Source organism: Scomber scombrus, chromosome 17 (assembly GCF_963691925.1).
Source record: "Scomber scombrus chromosome 17, fScoSco1.1, whole genome shotgun sequence".
Lineage (NCBI taxonomy): Eukaryota > Metazoa > Chordata > Actinopteri > Scombriformes > Scombridae > Scomber > Scomber scombrus.
The window spans coordinates 2319188-2339477 of record NC_084986.1 but is presented as its reverse complement, the minus strand read 5'-3'; the positions used below and the strand labels follow the sequence as shown (position 1 = coordinate 2339477).

Below are 20290 nucleotides of genomic sequence, written 5' to 3'. Positions count from 1 at the left end.
AGGGTTACCATTAAATCGTTTAATTTTTTTTCTAAAAGAGAGGAACGACAAGTTTATTTCTCAGTAAAATGTCCTGCACAGCCTTTATCATGGTCACAATTTCTTTTTTTAATCTAAGGGATCCGTATCAAGAAAAGTTTTGTGTAGTTCCAGTGTAGTTTCTCTGTTAATGTAAGGTAGAAATTATCACCCAATTCTATGTTAGACCCTTTATCCATCTTCATTCCAATTTATTAACACAGGTTTTACTCATATTTGATGATACCTCATTTTTGAGTTGACGCCTTGAGTTGACCCAGGAGAACAACACAAGGGTTAAAAGATGCCTGTCTGTTATTGTCAACTCCTAAATATTTTACTATCCGCCTCAAAAATCCATTATCAGACAGGTTGTACCTGCGAAGGCCAGCCGGGGAGTTCCGGTCCTCTGAAATGAGGCCAACGCGGAAGTAACTTAAAACTGCATTCTATCAAAAGGCCACCAGGGGGCGACCGTGTTGGTGTCAAAAGGACTTCCGTCTCTATAAAAGTCGATGGAGAATTCACCAACTTCTCACTTGATTTCTAACCTCAGTAAACGTTTTCAAAATGTGTTTATGGTCTCAATCGCTAGTTTAAAGCCTTCTTCAATGCAGTATGATGTTCATTTGGGACATTTTGGCCTCCCTGATTTTATATGTGACGATAAAGCAGGGTATGCATTAGGGCGTGGCTACGTCGTGATTGACAGGTTGATTGGTTCACAGGTTCAGGAGGGCGCCTCATGCTCCTCCTGATGCCCATATAAGTAGAATCTGTGTTTTTATTTTTCCCAGCATGCACCTGAAATTTTCAAGATGGCGCTGCTCAGATCCGATACTATTGGCCTCCGAGCAGCAGTCCACAAACCAATGGGTGACGTCACGGATGTTACGTCCATTTCTTATATACAGTCTATGGCGAAGGCAAGATGAAACTCTCCAATAACTGATGTAGATTGATCCCCAAGTTTTACTAAATCTCCTGAACAAGCATTATTTCATGATCTACTGGGTCAAATCATTCAAACTAAGATCTCTCTTCCAGAGTTGCTCCTGTAAGCTCTTTAGAAAACGTTGTGTGTGGATATATTTTATTGACTGTAATGTAATGTCTTGACCTCTGTATAAAAAAAGAGAGAAAGCAAGTTGGTTTTTGATATAGTTTCTATGAATGACAACATCTTAATCTTGTTTGTATTAAGTTTTATTTTTCAGCTCTTACAGAAAACACACCTTTACATCCCCAAACCAGGACTATGCTCTGCTTATTGTGCTCTGATTTACGATGCTGTAGCTTTAAAGAATTACAGGAAATAAATCACCTGCTGACTTCGATAACAACATGTTACAAACTAAAGTAGTAATGTTGGAGCAGAACAGTACAATACGTGTGGAAATATCTTTAAAAAGAAAGAAAAAAAATGAACCACTTTCTTGGAGACGTTAACCGGCTTTGATGGTTTTGTCAATCCAGTCGACAAACTTGGAGACTCGTGCGTAGACGCCGGGTTTCATGGCCCTGGCGCATCCCAAACCCCAGGACGTGACACCCTGCACGATGAACCTGTTCTGGGAGATACACACTAGAGGACCACCGCTGTCACCCTGCAGGGAGAAAAAACAAAAACTCACATGTAGAAGAATGTAAACTGTCACAGTCTTCTCTGTTACCCTCTTGCTGGAGGTAAATGTCTATGTACCACACTCCTGCTCCACTCATGCTAATCAGCCACACCCACCTCATTAGTATACTCTGTTCACCTGGACTCTCAGCTGCACCTCGTCTGTAATCTAGCCAGTATATATACTCTTGTTGTTCATTCAGTCCTTACCAGATCGTCATTTGCATTTGCTTCATGCCAGACCTTCCAGCACTATTTCATGGATTGATTCCCTGGTTTGACCCTGCTTGCTGTTGACCTCCTCTCCTCGTGTCTACCCCGATGAACGCACCAGCCTTCTGTCCCTGACCTCCAGTATCGCCTGTGGCTGTGTGGCGTCCTCCGGCTTCGATCCTGTCAGGAGAGCCCAGAGACTTCCGCCTGGTCAACCTCATGTCCATGAGTGCTACTGGCATTGCCTTACCTGCTGCCAAATCTGTGTCTTCGGTGACCCTGAGCCCTGCCTGTTCCCCCTACACATTCTGCCATATACCTGTACAGTTAACTTGCTGACTGTATGATAGAGACTGTTTTCAAACTGCTCACTGGTGTTCTGTGCTGCAATCGGGTCCTACAACCGCCACACCCGTTACAGTATGATCTGGCCCGCCATGGACCCAGCGCACAACCTCACACCAGTGAGCTACCCTCCTTCCTCTCTCTCTGCCCGACAGAACCCTCGGCTCCGGCCTCTGCCTCTGCTGACGAGCAGCCTGCCTTGGACTCTGCCTCTGCCTCGCCTGGCGCAAAGCCACCCCCGGCACCTGAGCTCCCGCTGGTCCAACTCCCTAATCCTCTTGGGCCAAGTGGACACCGGGCTACCATCTCCGCCTCCGTGTTCTGTGCTGCAATTGGGTCCTACCACCTCCACACCCGTTACAAGGTTCTTGGCCCTTTAAGAGTGACTTTTTTTCTTGTCTTGCTCGGCTCCAGCCATGACTAAAGCCCATTAATGCCTGATTAGGCTACAACACACACGGGTCACTTTTTGTGACTCCTGAGTCACTGGAAGGGCAGAAAACGGCTTCATATAGTGTGCCAATATTCCAAAACTACATTTTTACTTAAATTCCTTAAACAATTAACCAACTGTATAAAAGAGCTGATTATCTTCACTAGATTCAACTCTAGTTTGAACCATTTTGATCTACGTAATTGCTGAGACCTGTCATGTTGCAACATCACTAGAACAGAGTTAGTTGAAACGAGACTGTTTCACAGAATTAAGACTTGTAGTTTAAGTGACTATACAATGGGATACATAGCACATGCATACATACATACATAGTAATGATGAACATTGCAGGTACATTTGTTTTAGTTTTCAATGCCAAATAATTTGGTTGGCAATGTACAATGCTATATAATTTCCATACCATTTAAAAAAAAAAAAAAAAAAAAAAAGCTTCTTCAGACTTTACCTGGCAGCTGTCTGATCCTCCCTCGATGTTTCCGGCACACATCTCGTGCTCTTTAACTTTGTTGTCCAGGTAGGACGGACGATTACAGACCTTGTTCTCGATCACAGGGAAACCGGTTTCCTTCAGGAAGCCGTCACCTCCTGTACCTGCAACACACCGCATTACAGTTTTTGTTACACCACCCAACCTGCAGAACCGTTTCAGAATATCTGATATTGGCACGACAGTCCACAAATCAAAAAGTCACTGGAGGATTTTACCCTGAATTGTATCCCATTTGGGGGGAAGAAATCCAGTTTTTTATCTCAGACTAAAACGTCCATTCCCTTGCCCCTAACTTTAACAGTAACGCTACAACCAAACAGCCCTTTAGAGTATAAGGACCATCCAAACTTTCCAAAAACAACCTTACTCTTAAGGTCTAGAACTTAAACTGGTCCTCACAAATATAGATATCATAGACACACATACATGTGACGTACCTTGAGTCTCGCCCCATCCAGTAACATAACACTCTGTTCCACTGGCAACAACAAAGTCTTTCTCTGGCAGACAAGCTGGCAGGACTTTGTCATTTATTAGTACAGGCCTGAACACAAACATAAAGAAATTATAAAATATAAATCCACCAGATTTTCAATTTTTCATTATCTGGTCTGCAACTAATGATTATTTTTAATGATCAATTAACCTTTAAAATATCAAACATAATGACAAATGTCCATCGCAAGTTATCAAACTGATGAGCAATGGTCCAAATATAGTTTACACTTAAATAAAATGGAAGCAAGCATGCAAATTAAGTTTTAAAAGCAAAGTCATAGCTCACTGACATATTTCTGTATTTTGTTTCTATTGTTTTTCTTTTAAATCCATTTTTTGTGTCAAAGCCTCGAACTTTGAAAGCACACGAGCTGCTCTCTAAAAGAACTCAGTAGCTTACACACTCTGTTAAAACGTCTTTGTTAAAAATAAAACTACAAGAACCCTGAAGTAATTGTCCTGTGTGGCATCTAATTCAAAAGGCTACAGTTAGAAGACAGAAGAAAAAAACGTTAGTACAGTATACAGTTAGTTAGATGTAACATAAGTAGGATGAGGAAAAATGTAAAATAAAAGTAGCTTACAAGAGTAGCTTAAGTCTTTTAGTATGAAGACATTAATTGTGACGGAGTTTTCTCTAATGTAACCTGTAACCCTACAAATTAATATCTCTTAAAGTTCTCTTGGGCCCTGGAAGCAGAGCAATGAGTTGATTTAGCAATTAATTGCCAACTACTAAATTAATCTCCAATTAGCCCATCTATAATTGACTAAACATTCCAAGTCTTTCCAGGTTATTAAAGATGTAATTTCCAAATTCTTTGATTCCAGCCTCGTATGTGTGTATGTGTTGGTAAGATGTGTTTATTAGTTGTTAAAACACTTGCAACATATTAGTATCTATGGTATAAATAGTGAGTATGAAAAGTATTTATCCAGTTTCATCATAAGTATTTGCATTAGCAGTATGATGCGTGCAGTACTCACGTCTCCAGTTTGAGCATAGCGATATCGGCTCTATTGGGTCCCAGCACCATTTTCTCCAGTGTCCTCTCCTGTTTGGATGACTCCCGAGCTAACTCTGTGTGGGTCCCCAGAACCACCTTGTAGAATGAGGCTCGCGGGGAACTACAGTAAAAACATTTAGAGACATATTTAATTGAGTGTTTGTGTTATGAAATAATTTGGTCTTCAGATGTTTTTTTTTTTTTTAGTAGTCTCTCTGACCTCTCCAGGCAGTGACGGGCAGTGAGGACCCACTGAGGGTGAACCAGAGTTCCTCCACAGAAATGGGCCCCTGAACTCCTAAAAAGAGACAGAAAGAAATGTATTTAAGTAGTTTCAATATTTTGAAATTTAAGGATAAACCCCCTTCAGATGTAGAATCTTGATTTCTATGAGCTCCACCAATCTCATCCAACATGGACATGAACACACAGTAGACAAAACACTTTTCTAATTGAAGTGAATGGGAATGTGTGTCCAAACTTTTGATTGGCACTGTACAAAAAGAAGGATATCAGCCAGTATACATTTCTAATAGTAGGTCTCTCTAAGTCCACAACAACAGAAAACTAGTCTGGAAAATATAAAATAAATGTTCTATACAATTTGCATATTGCACATTTCAACACAGTACATTTCAATGCTATTTTCTTAATTTAAAGGCAGTAATGTAAAATTCAGTGTTGATTTTCAATGTGCTTCTCTCTTCTATCCTTCCTCTCTCTCCTCTCTACCCCAACCGGTCGAGGCAGATGTTCTCCCACTTTGAGCCTGGTTCTGGTTCTGAGGTTTCTTCCTGTTAAAAGGGAGTTTTTTCTTGCCACTGTCGCCAAGTGCTGCTCATGTGGGAATGTTGGGTTTCTTTAAAATTAAACTTGAGTACAGTTTAGACCTGCTCTATGTGTAAACTGCATTGAGATTACTTTTGTTGTGATTTGACGCTATACAAATAAAGATTGATTGAGTATCTGAATACATTCTTATCAATGTCAAACTTGCTTGCATTCAATATCACTTGAACCTTTCAATCACATTTTACAATTCAGTAAGTACTAATATCATGTTTTTTGGTTGTTCTACTCACCTGGTCCGGAGGCTGATTTGCCAGGGCCATGAGTGAGGTTTGGATACGCAGCCTCCTACAACACGCCCGAAACAGCGCCGTGGTTTGGTGACTGGCGTTCCACACTTCCAGTCTTGTGCTGTTACAAAGGAAATGTTTTGATAAATTTCACACAAGAGAAATGAAACAGACATTACAACACATGATGAAGCTCTTAGTTAGGACTGGACGATTGGTTTAGTCTTTAGCTTTTTTGAGAATCTGGTCAAGTAAAGTGTTCACACAAGGTGTGGACAAACTGATTAACAGCACTAAAAGCTTATAGTGTCATGGATGCTCCCTCCACATCTGACATTTCTTGGTGTTTTCTTGTGTTTCCCCTTCCCCTTTGTTTCTGTGTCCTTGTCAGACTCTGTGCATTATGTGTCAGGCTGCTGGTGTGGGCGGATCCTTCTCTACTCTCTGGTTGCTGGCTCCCACCTCCATTCACCTGTGTCACATTCCACTCCCAGTCAATCATACTCACCTGCTCCTCATCTACTCATCAAGCTGCATATACAGTATATAGCACTTTCTAGTTTTCAGACCACTCTTAACACTACAAGTCACATTCACACACTGATGGCAGGGGCTAACACGCAAGGCCAACCTGCTCATCGGGAGGAACTAACATTCATACACCATTGGCTCAGCCATCGGAAACAATTTAGGGTTAAGTATCTTGCCCAATAATACATTAACATGTGGACTGAGGAGCCAGGAATCGAACCTTGGATCTTACAATCGGTGGACAACCACTCTACCTCCTGAGCCATATTTCACTCTGGAAAAATTTGGACCAACACATTGCCTGACCGGGCCATGCGGAGTGTTTAAAAAGGTAAATAATTACTTGTAGTTTTTCACACACAAAGAGAGTTCACATACGACAGTCTTGGATCTGACAGTAGTCCCATTTCTTGTTTGGGTCAGTAGTGTAGCACCACGGTCCGTTCACATCACCATCCGGGTTTCTGCAGTTCTGACAATCAAACACAGAGAATTGTAAGCTAGAAAAGAATATTATGAATTGTTCACATTTCCAGAAAGAAATGTCCTCATGCCAAAAGTCTACAGCTCAAAATGGTTCATACAGGAACAAACACACTTACATTGGCCTCCAGGCCCTTGTCGGGGTGACTTCGTGGGGTGAAGCTGTTGTGTCGGTGGGGGGTCTGAGAAGTCCAGGCCTGGCAGGTCACACCCAGCGTGGTGATGGTGGTTGGGCCGCGGTATGTAACTCCATTCCCGATCTTGCAGTCTAATACAGGAACCGAGAAACAAGACATTGAACAAAGAGCACAAACGCAAAGCTCAAAAGCCGGATTTAAAGTATTAAATGAGTCACCTCGCTCTGGTGGAGTCTCAGTGGCGGTGGAGGGAATCTCGGGTCTGGGAGGTCTGGTAGGTGACACTTCTGATGTAGGACGACATTTCTGCAAGTTGCAGTACTCCCATCGGACACTGGGATCCATAGTGTAACACCAGGGGGCTCGGTCTCCATCGGGGTTCCTGCACATATTCTTCCTAAGGTCCCTGTTGAAAGAGAAGAGCTGAAATTTGAAGACTTGAAAACGTATGTACATTTTATACTGTTCTGCTCACAAGCTCGACTGTAGGATTATAATGAAAAGTTCTGAAATCGACCTATAACACCACTTCACTGCACTCATCTTAAGTTATCTACCTTATTTTGCACAGATATGCTGTATAGGTAAGAGTTAGGAAAGATATGGCACTTTTTCAATAATCATATGAATGTGTAATGCTGGACAAAGTCAAATATTTAATTTTGACATGCAGGAATACCTTGATATTGGAGGATAAGGGTATGACAGTAGGGTACAACAATGACACAATGAAGTACATTATATCTGATTTAGACATGATTTAGACATGGTGTCAGTTTGTCCAGCAGACAGTATTGTGAACAATGAAGTCAAAGTGCACTTTGACTTCATTGTTCACAATACTGTCTGCTAGCATCAGAACTCACTGTAGTTTAATGAGTTTTAATGAATTTAATGAGTTCCCCTTTTCAGTATAACTAATATAACATTATTTATGTCCCAACATGTCTTTGATGCTTTTCACATGTTAGCTATGTTAGCAGCTACAGTTGGTCAGTAGGCCTACAGAAAGCTGCTCTGATGCTAAACTCTCAGTCAGCAGACTGAGAGTTTAGCATCAGAGCAGCTTTCTGGTGGGGGACTGAGTCTGTTCACTGTTGATTTCATGCTACGTTGTGACCTAGCTGATTAGATGCAATGCTGGAAAGTAAATAAACAATGTCCCCATGGCATCAGCTGTCAGCCACATTAGCTTGCCAGCTAACCACGTAGCTACTTTCAGATACCTTGTCAGCTGATCTTGTACAGTACTGATGTTTATTTTTTATTTAACAATCCACATAGAGAAGTCTATTTTCATTCAAGCTCAAAAATTCATTATATCAGCCACCATATCGGTTATCATTATTATTATTATCGGAATTTTTCCACCCTAAAATCGGTATCGGTTTCAAAATCCCATATCGGTCCGGCTGTAGTGGGTACAGATCTGTTCATTGCTGGCTTTTTATGTGATTTGTTGACATTAAGAAAAATATCATTATATTATCCATCAATACAGATATTGGATATTGTATCCATGATAGTGCACCTGGTTGTGTTGTTTGGCTGTTAGATTTTAAGTTGCAGAATTCACTGATTTGGACCGAGAATTATTTCCAGTCAACAGCAGATTTGCTAGTGTTGGTACCCATAATTGCACCAACATAATTTAGTCAATTCTGGTATTATTCATCACAAATCTAACATGCCAGATGTTGGCCACTATTGTTGCAAGCCATTTGGGTACTATATCATTTTCAAAGCATGACTTAACATAAGCAGGACATAACTCTGTTTTCTTATATTCTGTTTGGTTTATAGGATATATTCTTAAATTTCTTACAATGGTGTTGAGCAGTTAAACAACGCTTCAGGTTGATTCTGATTCCTGAGTTCATGTTCAGGCACAGCAGGACTTGCAATGTGTGGACATATGGTGCAAGTCTAGATAAGTGTGCTTGTGGCAATATGGTGTAACCCAACAAAATATATTTAGTTTGCACCCAAAGGGTTACTCTGCATCTTAGAAGCACTGAGAGAATAAAAAGTGTCAGGCCATCTAAGGGGTGTAATCTGTCTCTGTGGAAACACTCATCAATTTATTGCCATGAAAATGTCCTGACAGCTTTAATGATAAAATGTCTGCATCACCCTTCAAAAACAGCTGCTTTTTTACTATAAAAATGAGTAACCAGTAACTGACTCACGCAGTGGGGAAAGCCTGTGGAGTTTTTTTATGGGTATGAGGAGTCGAGGCGCTCCAGGATTGACATTTCTTTCCGCTGATGGTCTCCGATGTTCTGCCACGGTAAGTCGTTCCATCCCCCTCGTAACAGTCTTCCTCCTCTGTGGGAATCACTGGCGCACCTGCAGCAGGAGACAGATAATCAGACTTGTTTCACTGATGCATTTTCATGTGATGATAATACTAAATACTAATACTAGTTTGAGATGGATTTAGACTTCTATGAATCATTATTTTAAACTCAAGACCTGGTTGCTGTGTCTTTCTCTCTTCTACTTTAAAAGCATCACCACGATCATTGTAAAAGGTAAAGTTTAATTTCTTCATTCGCTTTGAAACCTATTATTTATCTTTTAGACACCCTTCAATTGCAAGTTTTATCTGTCTTTAAAGGGTATGCTTGCTTGCAGGCACAGCTTAACAACAAGTGTTTAAATCATGTTATTGTACCTGACTAAGTGTTACTATGTGCTAACAAGTACTTTGTTGGAGTGGACATCGTGATCACTGGCCATTGTTACACAGTACCTGGTCTGGGTGCATCCCCACAGCTTGGCACCGTGCAGTACTCCCACCGAGTATTAGGATCAGTGGTGTAACACCAGGGCATCCTCTCGTTGTCAGGGTTACGGCAGTAGTTGTTATCAAGGCCTCTGACAAGTAAAGAATAATCACAAATTATAAATGAATGCATCATAATTTCTTTTTAAAAAGACATCAGTCACCTTTCTGTAAATCAAAGCTGCATTTGATTCATTTTTTTGCCACTTGGGGGCAGAATAACTCCACAACAAGCTGACAAACCTGCACAGCCGTGTAAATATTGCTTTAAAAAAGTTGTTGTATCAGCAAACAGTGGCCTATGTACACATCCTGTCCATAGACATGGAGCAACATCAGCATTAATAAGGAGCCCTGTTTATCCACCTGATGAACTTAAGTCCAATATTCACTCTCCTTTCTGCTCTGGTTTGGTTTCCAACAGCATGTCCCACTTTTTTCACCAACTGGTATCTAACCTTGTCTGTCAGCTGTTTGGTAGATAGTGTATGGTAGACAATGGGGTTGATTGTTGGGAGTTTCACATTATATTAATGATTTCATTAGATGTTGATGCAACAAACAATTATTAATCAATGAGTGTGTGACATCACAATTTATGCTCAACAAAATTTGAGCAAACTAATGTTATAAAAATTAGATAAGGGTGAATTCCATGTGTCAAGAGTTCATGTAGAGTATGAGTACATTTCTATATTTATGTGAACTGTTTGATACTTCCTGTTTCAACAAGTTGCTGAGGCTGGCAGAAAGAGATTTCAACTCTATATGTATCGTAGGGTTAGAGACGGGTCAACGAGTGGAACTTCTGCATGTTTACTTAAAAAGGGAACTGAAGAACCGTTATGATGCTATCTATGGAATAAGACTGCTAAGGTGTTGAGTAACTGTTATGACTATCTCTGGAATAGACCTGCCTGCTACGGGAGGGGGCTGAACAACGCAAGTAAAGAACAGTATAAAACCTTTCTGACAACGCTCCTCTGAGAGCCTTTTCGCCTGTAACCGTTGTTGTTGCATTTGTAAAACGCTCCGCTTGTACAAGCTAATAAATTCAACTTATGTTCTACTATTCTGAATCCAGTCTCCTTCCTTGAGAGTGATATAGAAATTCTCATAACAACTAGAACATGTAAACAGCCAAATAATATCCCCAATTTAAATTCTGCTTTCATTCTATTGGAGTAAAACCTTTTCCCTGTATGTCTGAAACCCTCCTCACTCTCCCTCTGTCATATGTAAAGTTGATAAGTCTTAGCTCTTACTTGCAGGGGTAGTTATCAGGGGTTCGGTTGTGTTTGTGCGGCGTTTGAGCGGCCCAGACCTGGCATGTTTTGCCAGATTCTGTGACAGAGACCGTGCCCCGGTACGCTCCGCCTTCACCGGTGGTGCAGGTCAGCTCGGGGACGATGGTGGGAGGCTCCGATGCTGAGGACAGAAGAAGAGATACAAAAGGTTGTTGTATCTTGAATGACCATAGGAATATGTTAAGCAGCACCAGTGTTTTTATATGGGCTACTGTCAAATTTAAATGAGGAAAGGGAAGAAAAAATGGGTCGTTGAAGGATACTTTGATAAGGATTTATATAAAAAGTGAAATGGTGATATTGGTCTAATCTAAAGGGACCATTTCTGTTCTCAGCGGAAAGGTTGTTACGTCTATAATCCGTATATATATCCACCACATCTAAGTTCTTGTAGCAGAAAATAAAATCTTGGTAATAAAATCTTGCTGAAGGGTCATTCGGCAGGTATAATCATATGAGAGATTAAACCCACAATGTTTGATTGTAGACATTTTCTGCAAATCTCAAAATCTGTTTGGTTTAGTTCAGACGGGGAGTTCCGGTCCTCTGAAATGATGCCAACGCGGAAGTAACTTAAAACTGCATTCTATAAAAAGGCCACCAGGGGGCGACCGTTTTGGTTCCAAAGGACTTCCGTCTCTATACAAGTCAATGGAGAATTCACCAACTTCTCACTTGATTTCTAACCTCAGTAAACGTTTTCAAAATGTGTTTATGGTCTCAATCGCTAGTTTAAAGCCTTCTTCAATGCAGTATGATGTTCATTTGGGACATTTTGGCTTCCCTGATTTTATATGTGACGATAAAGCAGGGTATGCATTAGGGCGTGGCTACGTCGTGATTGACAGGTTGATTGGTTCACAGGTTCAGGAGGGCGCCTCATGCCCCTCCTGATGCCCATATAAGTAGAATGCGTGTTTTTATTTTCCCGGCAAGCACCTGATATTTTCAAGATGGTGCTGCATTTCTGGCGAATCTAGTAAACTATCCGGGAACTTCTCGCATACTCTAAATCGCATACTACGTAGTTGAAATACACTACATACTTCAAATGATGTCACAGTTAGTACGAGTAGTAGGAAAGTATGCGGTTTCGAACAGACCCTACATTTCCTCATAATTCTGCACCTACACAGTAAAGACAAGTCTTAAAACACTCCAACAGGTGAATAAAGTGTTTCTGATCACAGCAATGTCAGGATGGAGGAGCAGTAGAGGAAACAAATCTAAAACAGGAGGACTTACTGCAGCGAGGTATGGAGCAGAAGTCCCATCGTTTGGCTGGATTGGTGGTGAAGCACCATGGACGAGGGTCTCCATCGGGGTTCCTGCAGTAATTCTCTTCAAGATACTTATCTGGAAGACTGGAGAAAGCATAAACACAATGCTTAAACTTATTTGTAAGAGCAGTGTTTAGCTTCTTGACATCTTATGATCTCCTGCTTGTGTTTGCTTTATGAATGAATGAGTGGTTTTGTAGTCTCACGCTGAGGGGATGTAGCCGTGGTTGTTAGGTTTCTGGGAGTCCCAGCGCTGACATGTGTAACCGTTTTCAGTGGTGGAGATTTTCCCTCTGTAGTCCTCACCACTGCATTGTATACACTCCTCTGTAAAGCAACATGTGCATCACATCACATCATTAGGTATGAATGTATTAGTGAATGTGTGACTAGAATTTGTTGCTGTGTGCTGTATATTTGACTTCTTGTTATTAAAAATAGTGATTAGAATGGCTTCAAAGTTTAAAGGAAGTGAAATAGTCTGCAGGTTTGAAAAACTAAGCAGTGATTTCAGACACAGCAACAGCAGCAGATATGTGATGTTACCAGTGCAGCTGGGCACATCGCAGTTCTCCCAGCGCTTGTCGGGATCGGTTGTGTAACACCAGGGTCCTCCACTGTCTGAATCAGGGTTTCTGCAGAAGTTAGACTCCAGGTCTGCTCTGGGATGGCTCTGTGGTGTGATGCTACAGTAGAGACATGGAGAAAATGTATATGAAGTGCTGTAAAGCGATAGGATGTGATACCTTAAATGAATCGACAATGTGTGAATACATACTTGGGCCTGTGTGGGTATTTGGATGTCCAATCCTGACATGTCTTTCCTGATTTCGTTTTGGTCTTTGTTCCTCTGTAATCTGTTCCTAATCCATTCACACACTCCAGAAGGTATTCTGGACAAGACAAAACCAAGAACTTTGTCAGAATCAACTCGCTGTTTAACTGGAGTGTTTGTTGAGATCAGATAGTTCACAAACAGATAATAATTTATCTGATTCAACTGAAGTGACATTTCAGTCCTGGAATTTGAGTGACAGAAGTGTTTAACCTGTGTGACACACTCACATCAATACTAATCATGCAACAAAGGTTAAACATTAACCACAGTGTAATAAGGCTGAAAAAACAGACATTGTCAGACAAAGAGAGTCCACCAAAATACAATAAGACTGGCTTCAGTCTGACAAAAAGACTTGCCTTTTTTTTCATATAAAGCCGCGCTGCTTCTGCGGAGGAGTATCTCTGATTTAGAGTTTGCTGCTGCTGTCCAGCACTCCTGGTCCTTTTGAATATACATGAAAGACCTGTGAAAAAAACATAAAAAAACACATCTGGGGTCAGGTTCAGATGCCAAGTCAAGATGTAATGCTGGAACAATTAAAGAGGACATGACATGCACATTTCCAGCTCTATATTTATATTCTGGGGCTCTACTTGAATGTCTTTGTATGGTTAGCAGAAAGAAACTCCTTAGTTAATACTGACATTAGCAGCCCTGGAGTTCAGTCTCTGTCTGAAGTAGGCTGGTTTAGCTCCTGTCTCTTTAAGGCCCCCCTCCCAAAGAGCCCACTCTGTTCTGATTGGTTAAGTCCCGGTAAACAACAATAGCTACATAAACATACGATAGCAGTCCAATTTTGCTTCTTTTTACTGTTCTTCGCTCAAAATATAAACTACCCAAATCCGACACATTCCGATTCATGCAAGGGTTCAACGTGAACAACCTTAGCAACAAAGACAGTGGAGCGGGTGGTGGTGGTTTGTGGGCATGCAGGAACAATCTGACCTAAGTTCAATGGGGAAGCAGGAGTAACATTGCAAATTACAAATTTAGAGCAGGCTGACACCGTAACTTATGCCTTTCAGGAAGCATCTTCAAAAACATTTTAAGTTTAGGAACTTTGACCATGTTTAATATCGACATCCGACATCATAACCAAGTAGAAGTGAAATAAAAATCCTGAAAAGCATGTTATGTCCCCTTTAAAGTAATCAACAACCATTATAATAATAAGTAGTTGTTTAAGTCATTTATTAATTTTTTAAAAATCCAAATATTTACTGGTTCAAGATTCGTCAAATGTTGGAATTTCCTCCTTTTCCCTGTTCTTATAGCTTTCTTAATATATATTTGTGGTGTTTTGAGAATTTGCAATGGGAGTTTTTCCCTTAAACAATTCATCAATGAAACTTAAAAAAAAAAAAAAATCATTGGTAATAATTAGTTTTAGCCTAAAGTTGGATTTTAACATACCTGCATGTGAAGGTGGTTTCAGTGTTACATTTGACGCCACACTCAGCCGCAGTGTCCACAGAGTACATTCTTTTCTTCAGTGACAAGACCCATGCTCCTTCAGTTTTGGCATAGCCATCCACCTCAGTACCACTAACTGGAATCACAGACAAAATCATGTATTAACTGTCAAATATAGTGTGGATATATAACACATTAATTGTTGGGTTTCAAGGTGTTTTAATGTGTTATATACGAGGTCAAACAATGAAATAATTAAGCTGTATATCATGTAAAATAAAGGGTGAAATGTAAAGAAGAAAAACAATCATTGAGCATATCTGGACATGTCAAGTAATTAAGGTAACAGCAAAATCGGAAGTAATTAATGGAAATTGTCAAGTCAACATTTTAAAATAAAATGACATAAGAAGAGAAATGAAGGGTCACATATGTAACTATGGTTCTCTGAGTGTAGAGAAACTATTTTAGACTGGAAACTGGACATTCAAAACTTAATAATTAAATAAAGTGTTGAAAAGGAAAGAGGGAAAGTGTAACTAAATGTAAAACTGGGAGAAAGATGGCATAAACACAACTTGACATACTTTCATCTGTATGAGAAATCAGCTTGAATTAACTGAATTAGAGGCTAAATTATTACTAAAATGCTAATTTCTTATAGTGGTCAGATTTAAAATCACAGCTGGATTGATGGTCTGAAAAAAACTAATGGTGGGGAACGCCTGGGAACTGAGTAACAGTGAGATGTTGTTTGGCATAATTTGTGATAAACAGTGATGTAATCGTGTGCTGGGAAACAAGTGTTGACCAATTTGATTTGACTTGAATTTTTTGCATTGCAACCCTGAACCTTTAAAATAATGAGTCATAGCTACAAAGACTAAAAAACAGGATGCACATTCAAATGAGTACAGAAGCTGGTAAAGGTGTACTGTATGTAGAGATTGAGGAATATTGGTCTAAATGAGGTAAAACGGCAGATAAGGCATCCTTTTCCTTCAATTAATAGTCAAGTATAAAGAAAGATTGAACATTTAATGGATAGGTTTATCACTAGGTCTTCAAATGCATTGGTGGCTCAAGTGGAACAACCAATATAGCGTGATTGAACCTGCATTAAGTTGGGGTTTTTTAATGGCAAACATATTATTTACACCCATTAACATTCATTTGGAGTCATGTTTGTGTCCTCCTTTGGTAAATATAAGTCCTATATTCTCTCTGCTTTTAGCTCTGTTTTTTGGTCTCCACTAAGTCGTATACTGTAGAGTCAGGTGAAGGAATGTGCAAAAAGAGGAGGACCTAAGATTTGAACTCTGGGTTAAGTTGATGTAAGTAGACAAGGATGCGGAATTTGACATCCTGACCAAGCAAGTTAAATAAGAGGCAGGTTTCAGTGGTCATTTTAAAACTTGGTCAGTTAATAACATTTAAACTAATTAGATTTACAAAACATTTTCAAAAAAAATCAATACATAAAATACATATAAAGTATATACATAAAATTGCATAAATAAATCACATTAAAAAAATTACATTGCATGTTATTATGAGATTTCTTTCCTAATTTTTACCTGAGATAAACTTTTTATCATATCTCACAAATGTTTTATTCTATCATTCCAAGTTTTTACGTCTCGATTGTGATTTGTTCCCCATGACTTCATATCATTGTGTTCTGTTTCTGTTTTAATTAGTGCTTTTTTAAAAATACCAACGTATTGGGGTCCTGAGGGAATCCCAGTCAAAAGCACCCAATTTCGGCCTAAGCAGTTTTAATAGATGAAACTATTGAATTCATGTTTTGTATCACACACTATTAGAGCAGTAGTAGCACTCTGTCAGTCAATTTGAAAGCTTGTGTAAAGATTGTACCTGAGATAAAAGTTAAGTTCGTATTAAAGAAAAGTAGTTTTTCGTTTTACACAATATGCAAGTGAACTTTAACTTCCCTACAGTTCTTTTACAGATAACGTTAATGACATAACTAATAATGTTTTGAGGAGAAATAAGTTCATATTTCGCTATAATGATTGTTTCTTACAGCCGTTTGTATGTTTTTCATTTCCATCTCTGCGCTGCTACAGGCCTCTTCTAACAGGCCTCCATAATTACGTATTTAGCCCATATTTAATATTTAATGACTCATACTTGTACTGTCTTGCTTTATCACACAGCCTCAGGCTCAGACCTTGGGTTTTTATTTAGTATACTGTTCTTAGTATCTTTATTCTTATTTAACTTGTATTTATACAGATTTTACACTTTACATTCCTGTTTATGTTGTATGTGTATGTTATGTGTGATGTTTCTATGTGTATTAAGCTGCTTGGACCCTAGATTTCCCCTAGGGGATCAATAAAGTTTCTATCTATCTATCTATCTATCTAAACACAATGGTAGGAAAGGAGTTAATCAGAACAATCTGTTTAACTGTTTTTGTTTTTTTTTAAACTGATTTTGTGTCTCTTTGACTTTTCAGTGTGTGACACAACAAGAAAATGTTATGTGTAATTAATTAATTAATATGAAGAGCATTTAACCGAGACATTTCATCACCTTGGACAGGGTTGTCCTGGTAAGATACGCTCACAGTGAAGCAAAGTGTCTGTCTCACTCTTTTTTTTTTTTATTTAACATTTTAAGGCAATAATATACATTCAGAACTATTCACAATTATTATTTAAACATTTTTATATCTTACCAGTGCAGATCAGTGCTCCCAGGAGAAAAGCTGCTTTGTACAGGTCCATGGTGAGGCCCTTACTCTAGCAGCTCATAGTCGACTAACTCACAGAGGTACCTCCTGGTATATTATTGGGTTCCTTTTAGCATATCGGGAAGAGAAATAGGACAGCTCAATCATTAGTCAATCATTGGCTCGGCAAGGACAGCTAAAGAGCGACAGGTCAAAAACCTTGTTTATGGGAGATTTGGGAACATTACATGTTACGTTGCAATACCACTGCAATCCATCCTTTGCATTATGTCTTAAACATTATTAAAGATTTCCTATTGTACCATTTAATTTGTATCTCATACCTCCTTCCAGTTGTGAAACAGAGAGGTGGGAGAAAACTATATATAGAGATACTCCCACAGGCTTCTTGCTGTTGTACGTCTGGAGCTATACAGTAGATTTTAAGAGTCTGCTTCTGAGCTTTGACCCCCTTTTTATATCATGTGATCTTTTGTTTTCTTATCGACAATCTTTCTCTTCACCACTTCACTAAATGTGTCCATCCTCAGTGCGTCTGTATGTCCTGTGTGAAGATTTCATTATACCACAAATAAATTATTGCATGATGATGATGTTTGTTTGACTGTGTGTGTGTGTTTAATATATGTGATCATAATGTGTCATAATGTGTCACAGACCGGATTTTCATTCCAGTGGTTGAATACTATGTGATCTAGATCAAACGAAATCAATAGATATAGTTAATCTTCAGCCAAAAGAGACCAATGTCCTCAACTGCAAACATATGATTACAAAACAACCTACTTTAGACCAATGAGTGCATGGAAAAACTGAGTAACCACTGTTCATCTGTGGAAAACTGTGTCACTGTCTTTATCATGAAAAAGGCCAATTTTAGGGAAAGTTGTAAGTGAAAATATTAATTTTATTAATATTGCTCCGATCCAAAAAAAGTCCTCATGTAAAAAACACATGATTAATAGTAATTATTTCTGCAGAATGATTACTTTTTTATTTTTTTTACAAGTTGAAGAACATTTTGAAGTTTTGCCAATATATATATATAAGATGTATTTCTCCCATGAAGACATATTTTATATTTTTACTATATTGTCATTCATTGTTTGTTTATGGAGTTACAGTTATTGGGAGATACATTAGGAAACACTTACATCTTTTAATAACTATATTATGTTATAAACTGTTCATTAAATGTTTATATACTGCTGGAGTTAATATGGGTTTTTGATAATGTTGTAATGTTGTAATGTTTTATGCTTTACAGGTTGTAAAGCCCACTAAAGTAAATGTGCTATTTGTAATATTGGGCTGTATAAATAAAAACTGACCTTACTTGACTTGAGCTTAGACCAGGTTCAGGTTCACAGCATGTTAAGATGATTATTATATTATTATATATATTCTGGGGCGAGTCCAAGTTGTGCTTTTAAATATTAATTCTTAAAGGTAAAGGAACATTTACAAAGGCATAAAACAAAAATGAAAGGATAAATATCTGTAACAGGCTAAAATCTAACCATGTTATCATTTTACTAATAATTAACGGGACAGACACACACATCTGTACAAAGGTAAGTCTTTAGCAAAATGTTCCACATCTTTTCTGCCGTCTCTTCTTAATGTGTCTGTAATGTAAAGCTTCTCTCACAGCATGTGTCTTCTGTCTTGTCTCTTTGTGTTAAATCTCCTCTTTTGTCTTTTTTCTTCAGCAATAAAGAAAAAACTACCGTACTTCTGTTTGGATTCCTTGAACTAAATCTCATTAAAAAAAAAAGAGACGATCCATGTAATACCGCACAGTGGCCACCAGATGGTGCCGTTGATCACCAACCTTGAGGAGACCGACTCCTGAAGTCTTTCCATCCCCTCTCCAACTTCACCTGAGTTAATAAAAGCAGAAAGGTGGATGATACTGACAAAAGAGAGGCTAACTCATTGTTGCTGCACATAAAAAGAAAATGAGGATATATATCTGAAATGCTGATAAGTTAATAAGGCAGCGTCAAGGATTTGAAGTATAAAGTAGTTATTGATTATGATATCCCCAATTACAATAAATTAATTCTGATTAAATCTAACAATTCAGAGAGGAAGAAATCATGATTTGATTGAACAAAAAACAACCTTTTGTGTGTATTATCGAACTTAGTATTGTTCATTTTATTTAAAACCTATTAAAAGCATCACACTGTTGTCCTTTATGGAAGACAAAAAAAGACATACTACAAAATGAGATTTGAAACTTGTTAGTATGTCAGTGATATTAAATCTCTTCTACAGACTGACGGGATCAGTGATGTTCAGATGCTACTTCTGAATGATCTGATATCCCGTTCCAACCAGAAATATAGTTAAATTTGGAACTAAAGATATCTTTAAAGGCTATAATCAATATTTTTATTATGTGTGTATCAAATGAGAGTGTGTAATATAAGAGGTGTCTATTGTAGTGATGAACTTACAGAGAATTATCATTGACTCTGCAGCCTCCCTCAGCTTTATGTAGCTTTATAGTGAGTCTCAGCTCATTGTTTAGCTGTCCGGCTGCTACTCTACTGTTCTGGTTCACTCTCAGTGCTCTCATAGTGTAATTTTGGGCTTCAGCAGGCAGCGGTTTTCAGCTTGTTTCTGCTACCTCCAGTTGTTAAAACAGTAGTTTTTGCAGAACTGTTGCAAAAAAATTATGTATTCCGATCTTGTGTGAACCATTTTGCTTGAATCTGTGGCGCTACATTGGCAACCCTGTTCAAAATGGACTGCAAGCATATAGGCCCTGTTCACACCTGGCATTACAATGTGTTTTGGGTGATCTGAACACAAGTGGACAGCTCTAAGTACACAAGTGAATGCACCAGAGACACATTAATGATACTCAGACCACATTCGGAGGTGGCCTGCGCTGCACATGGTCACATTCTTTTAGCAGTGTGTCCTTAATGTGTCCTGAACCATACTGAAGGACCACATACTCAACTGACGTCCTCTCTAAGAAGTATGCACTCATTTGTGTAACAAGAAGCCTAACCCTAACCCTAACAACAAGTAGAATGGATT

General features: G+C 38.9%; 1 protein-coding gene across 1 annotated transcript; it reads right to left on the bottom strand.

The window, feature by feature from the left end:
- Window positions 1-1200: 1200 nt before the first annotated feature.
- plg (plasminogen) lies at window positions 1201-17738 on the bottom strand. The gene is made up of 20 exons (XM_062436846.1): window positions 17557-17738; window positions 17219-17339; window positions 14512-14647; window positions 13455-13561; window positions 13036-13150; window positions 12804-12943; window positions 12464-12584; window positions 12223-12341; window positions 10936-11098; window positions 9638-9762; window positions 9072-9231; window positions 7101-7288; window positions 6865-7013; window positions 6641-6734; window positions 5735-5852; window positions 4873-4950; window positions 4633-4773; window positions 3585-3691; window positions 3103-3248; window positions 1201-1625 (listed from the first exon to the last, which is right to left on the bottom strand). The coding sequence occupies exons 2-20, from the start codon at window positions 17265-17267 to the stop codon at window positions 1464-1466; spliced, it is 2418 nt and encodes an 805-aa protein (XP_062292830.1). The 5' UTR covers window positions 17268-17339; window positions 17557-17738; the 3' UTR covers window positions 1201-1463.
- Window positions 17739-20290: the final 2552 nt, after the last annotated feature.

Excerpts from the sequence above, each read along its gene's own strand:
- plg (XM_062436846.1), bottom strand. The coding sequence starts at position 17,267 with ATGGACCTGTACAAAGCAGCTTTTCTCCTGGGAGCACTGATCTGCACT. Across the intron at positions 11,099-12,222 it reads CTGCTCCATACCTCGCTGCA|CATCGGAGCCTCCCACCATC; the intron begins GTAAGTCCTCCT and ends TTCTGTCCTCAG. Across the intron at positions 3,692-4,632 it reads GCTATGCTCAAACTGGAGAC|GCCTGTACTAATAAATGACA; the intron begins GTGAGTACTGCA and ends GTTTGTGTTCAG.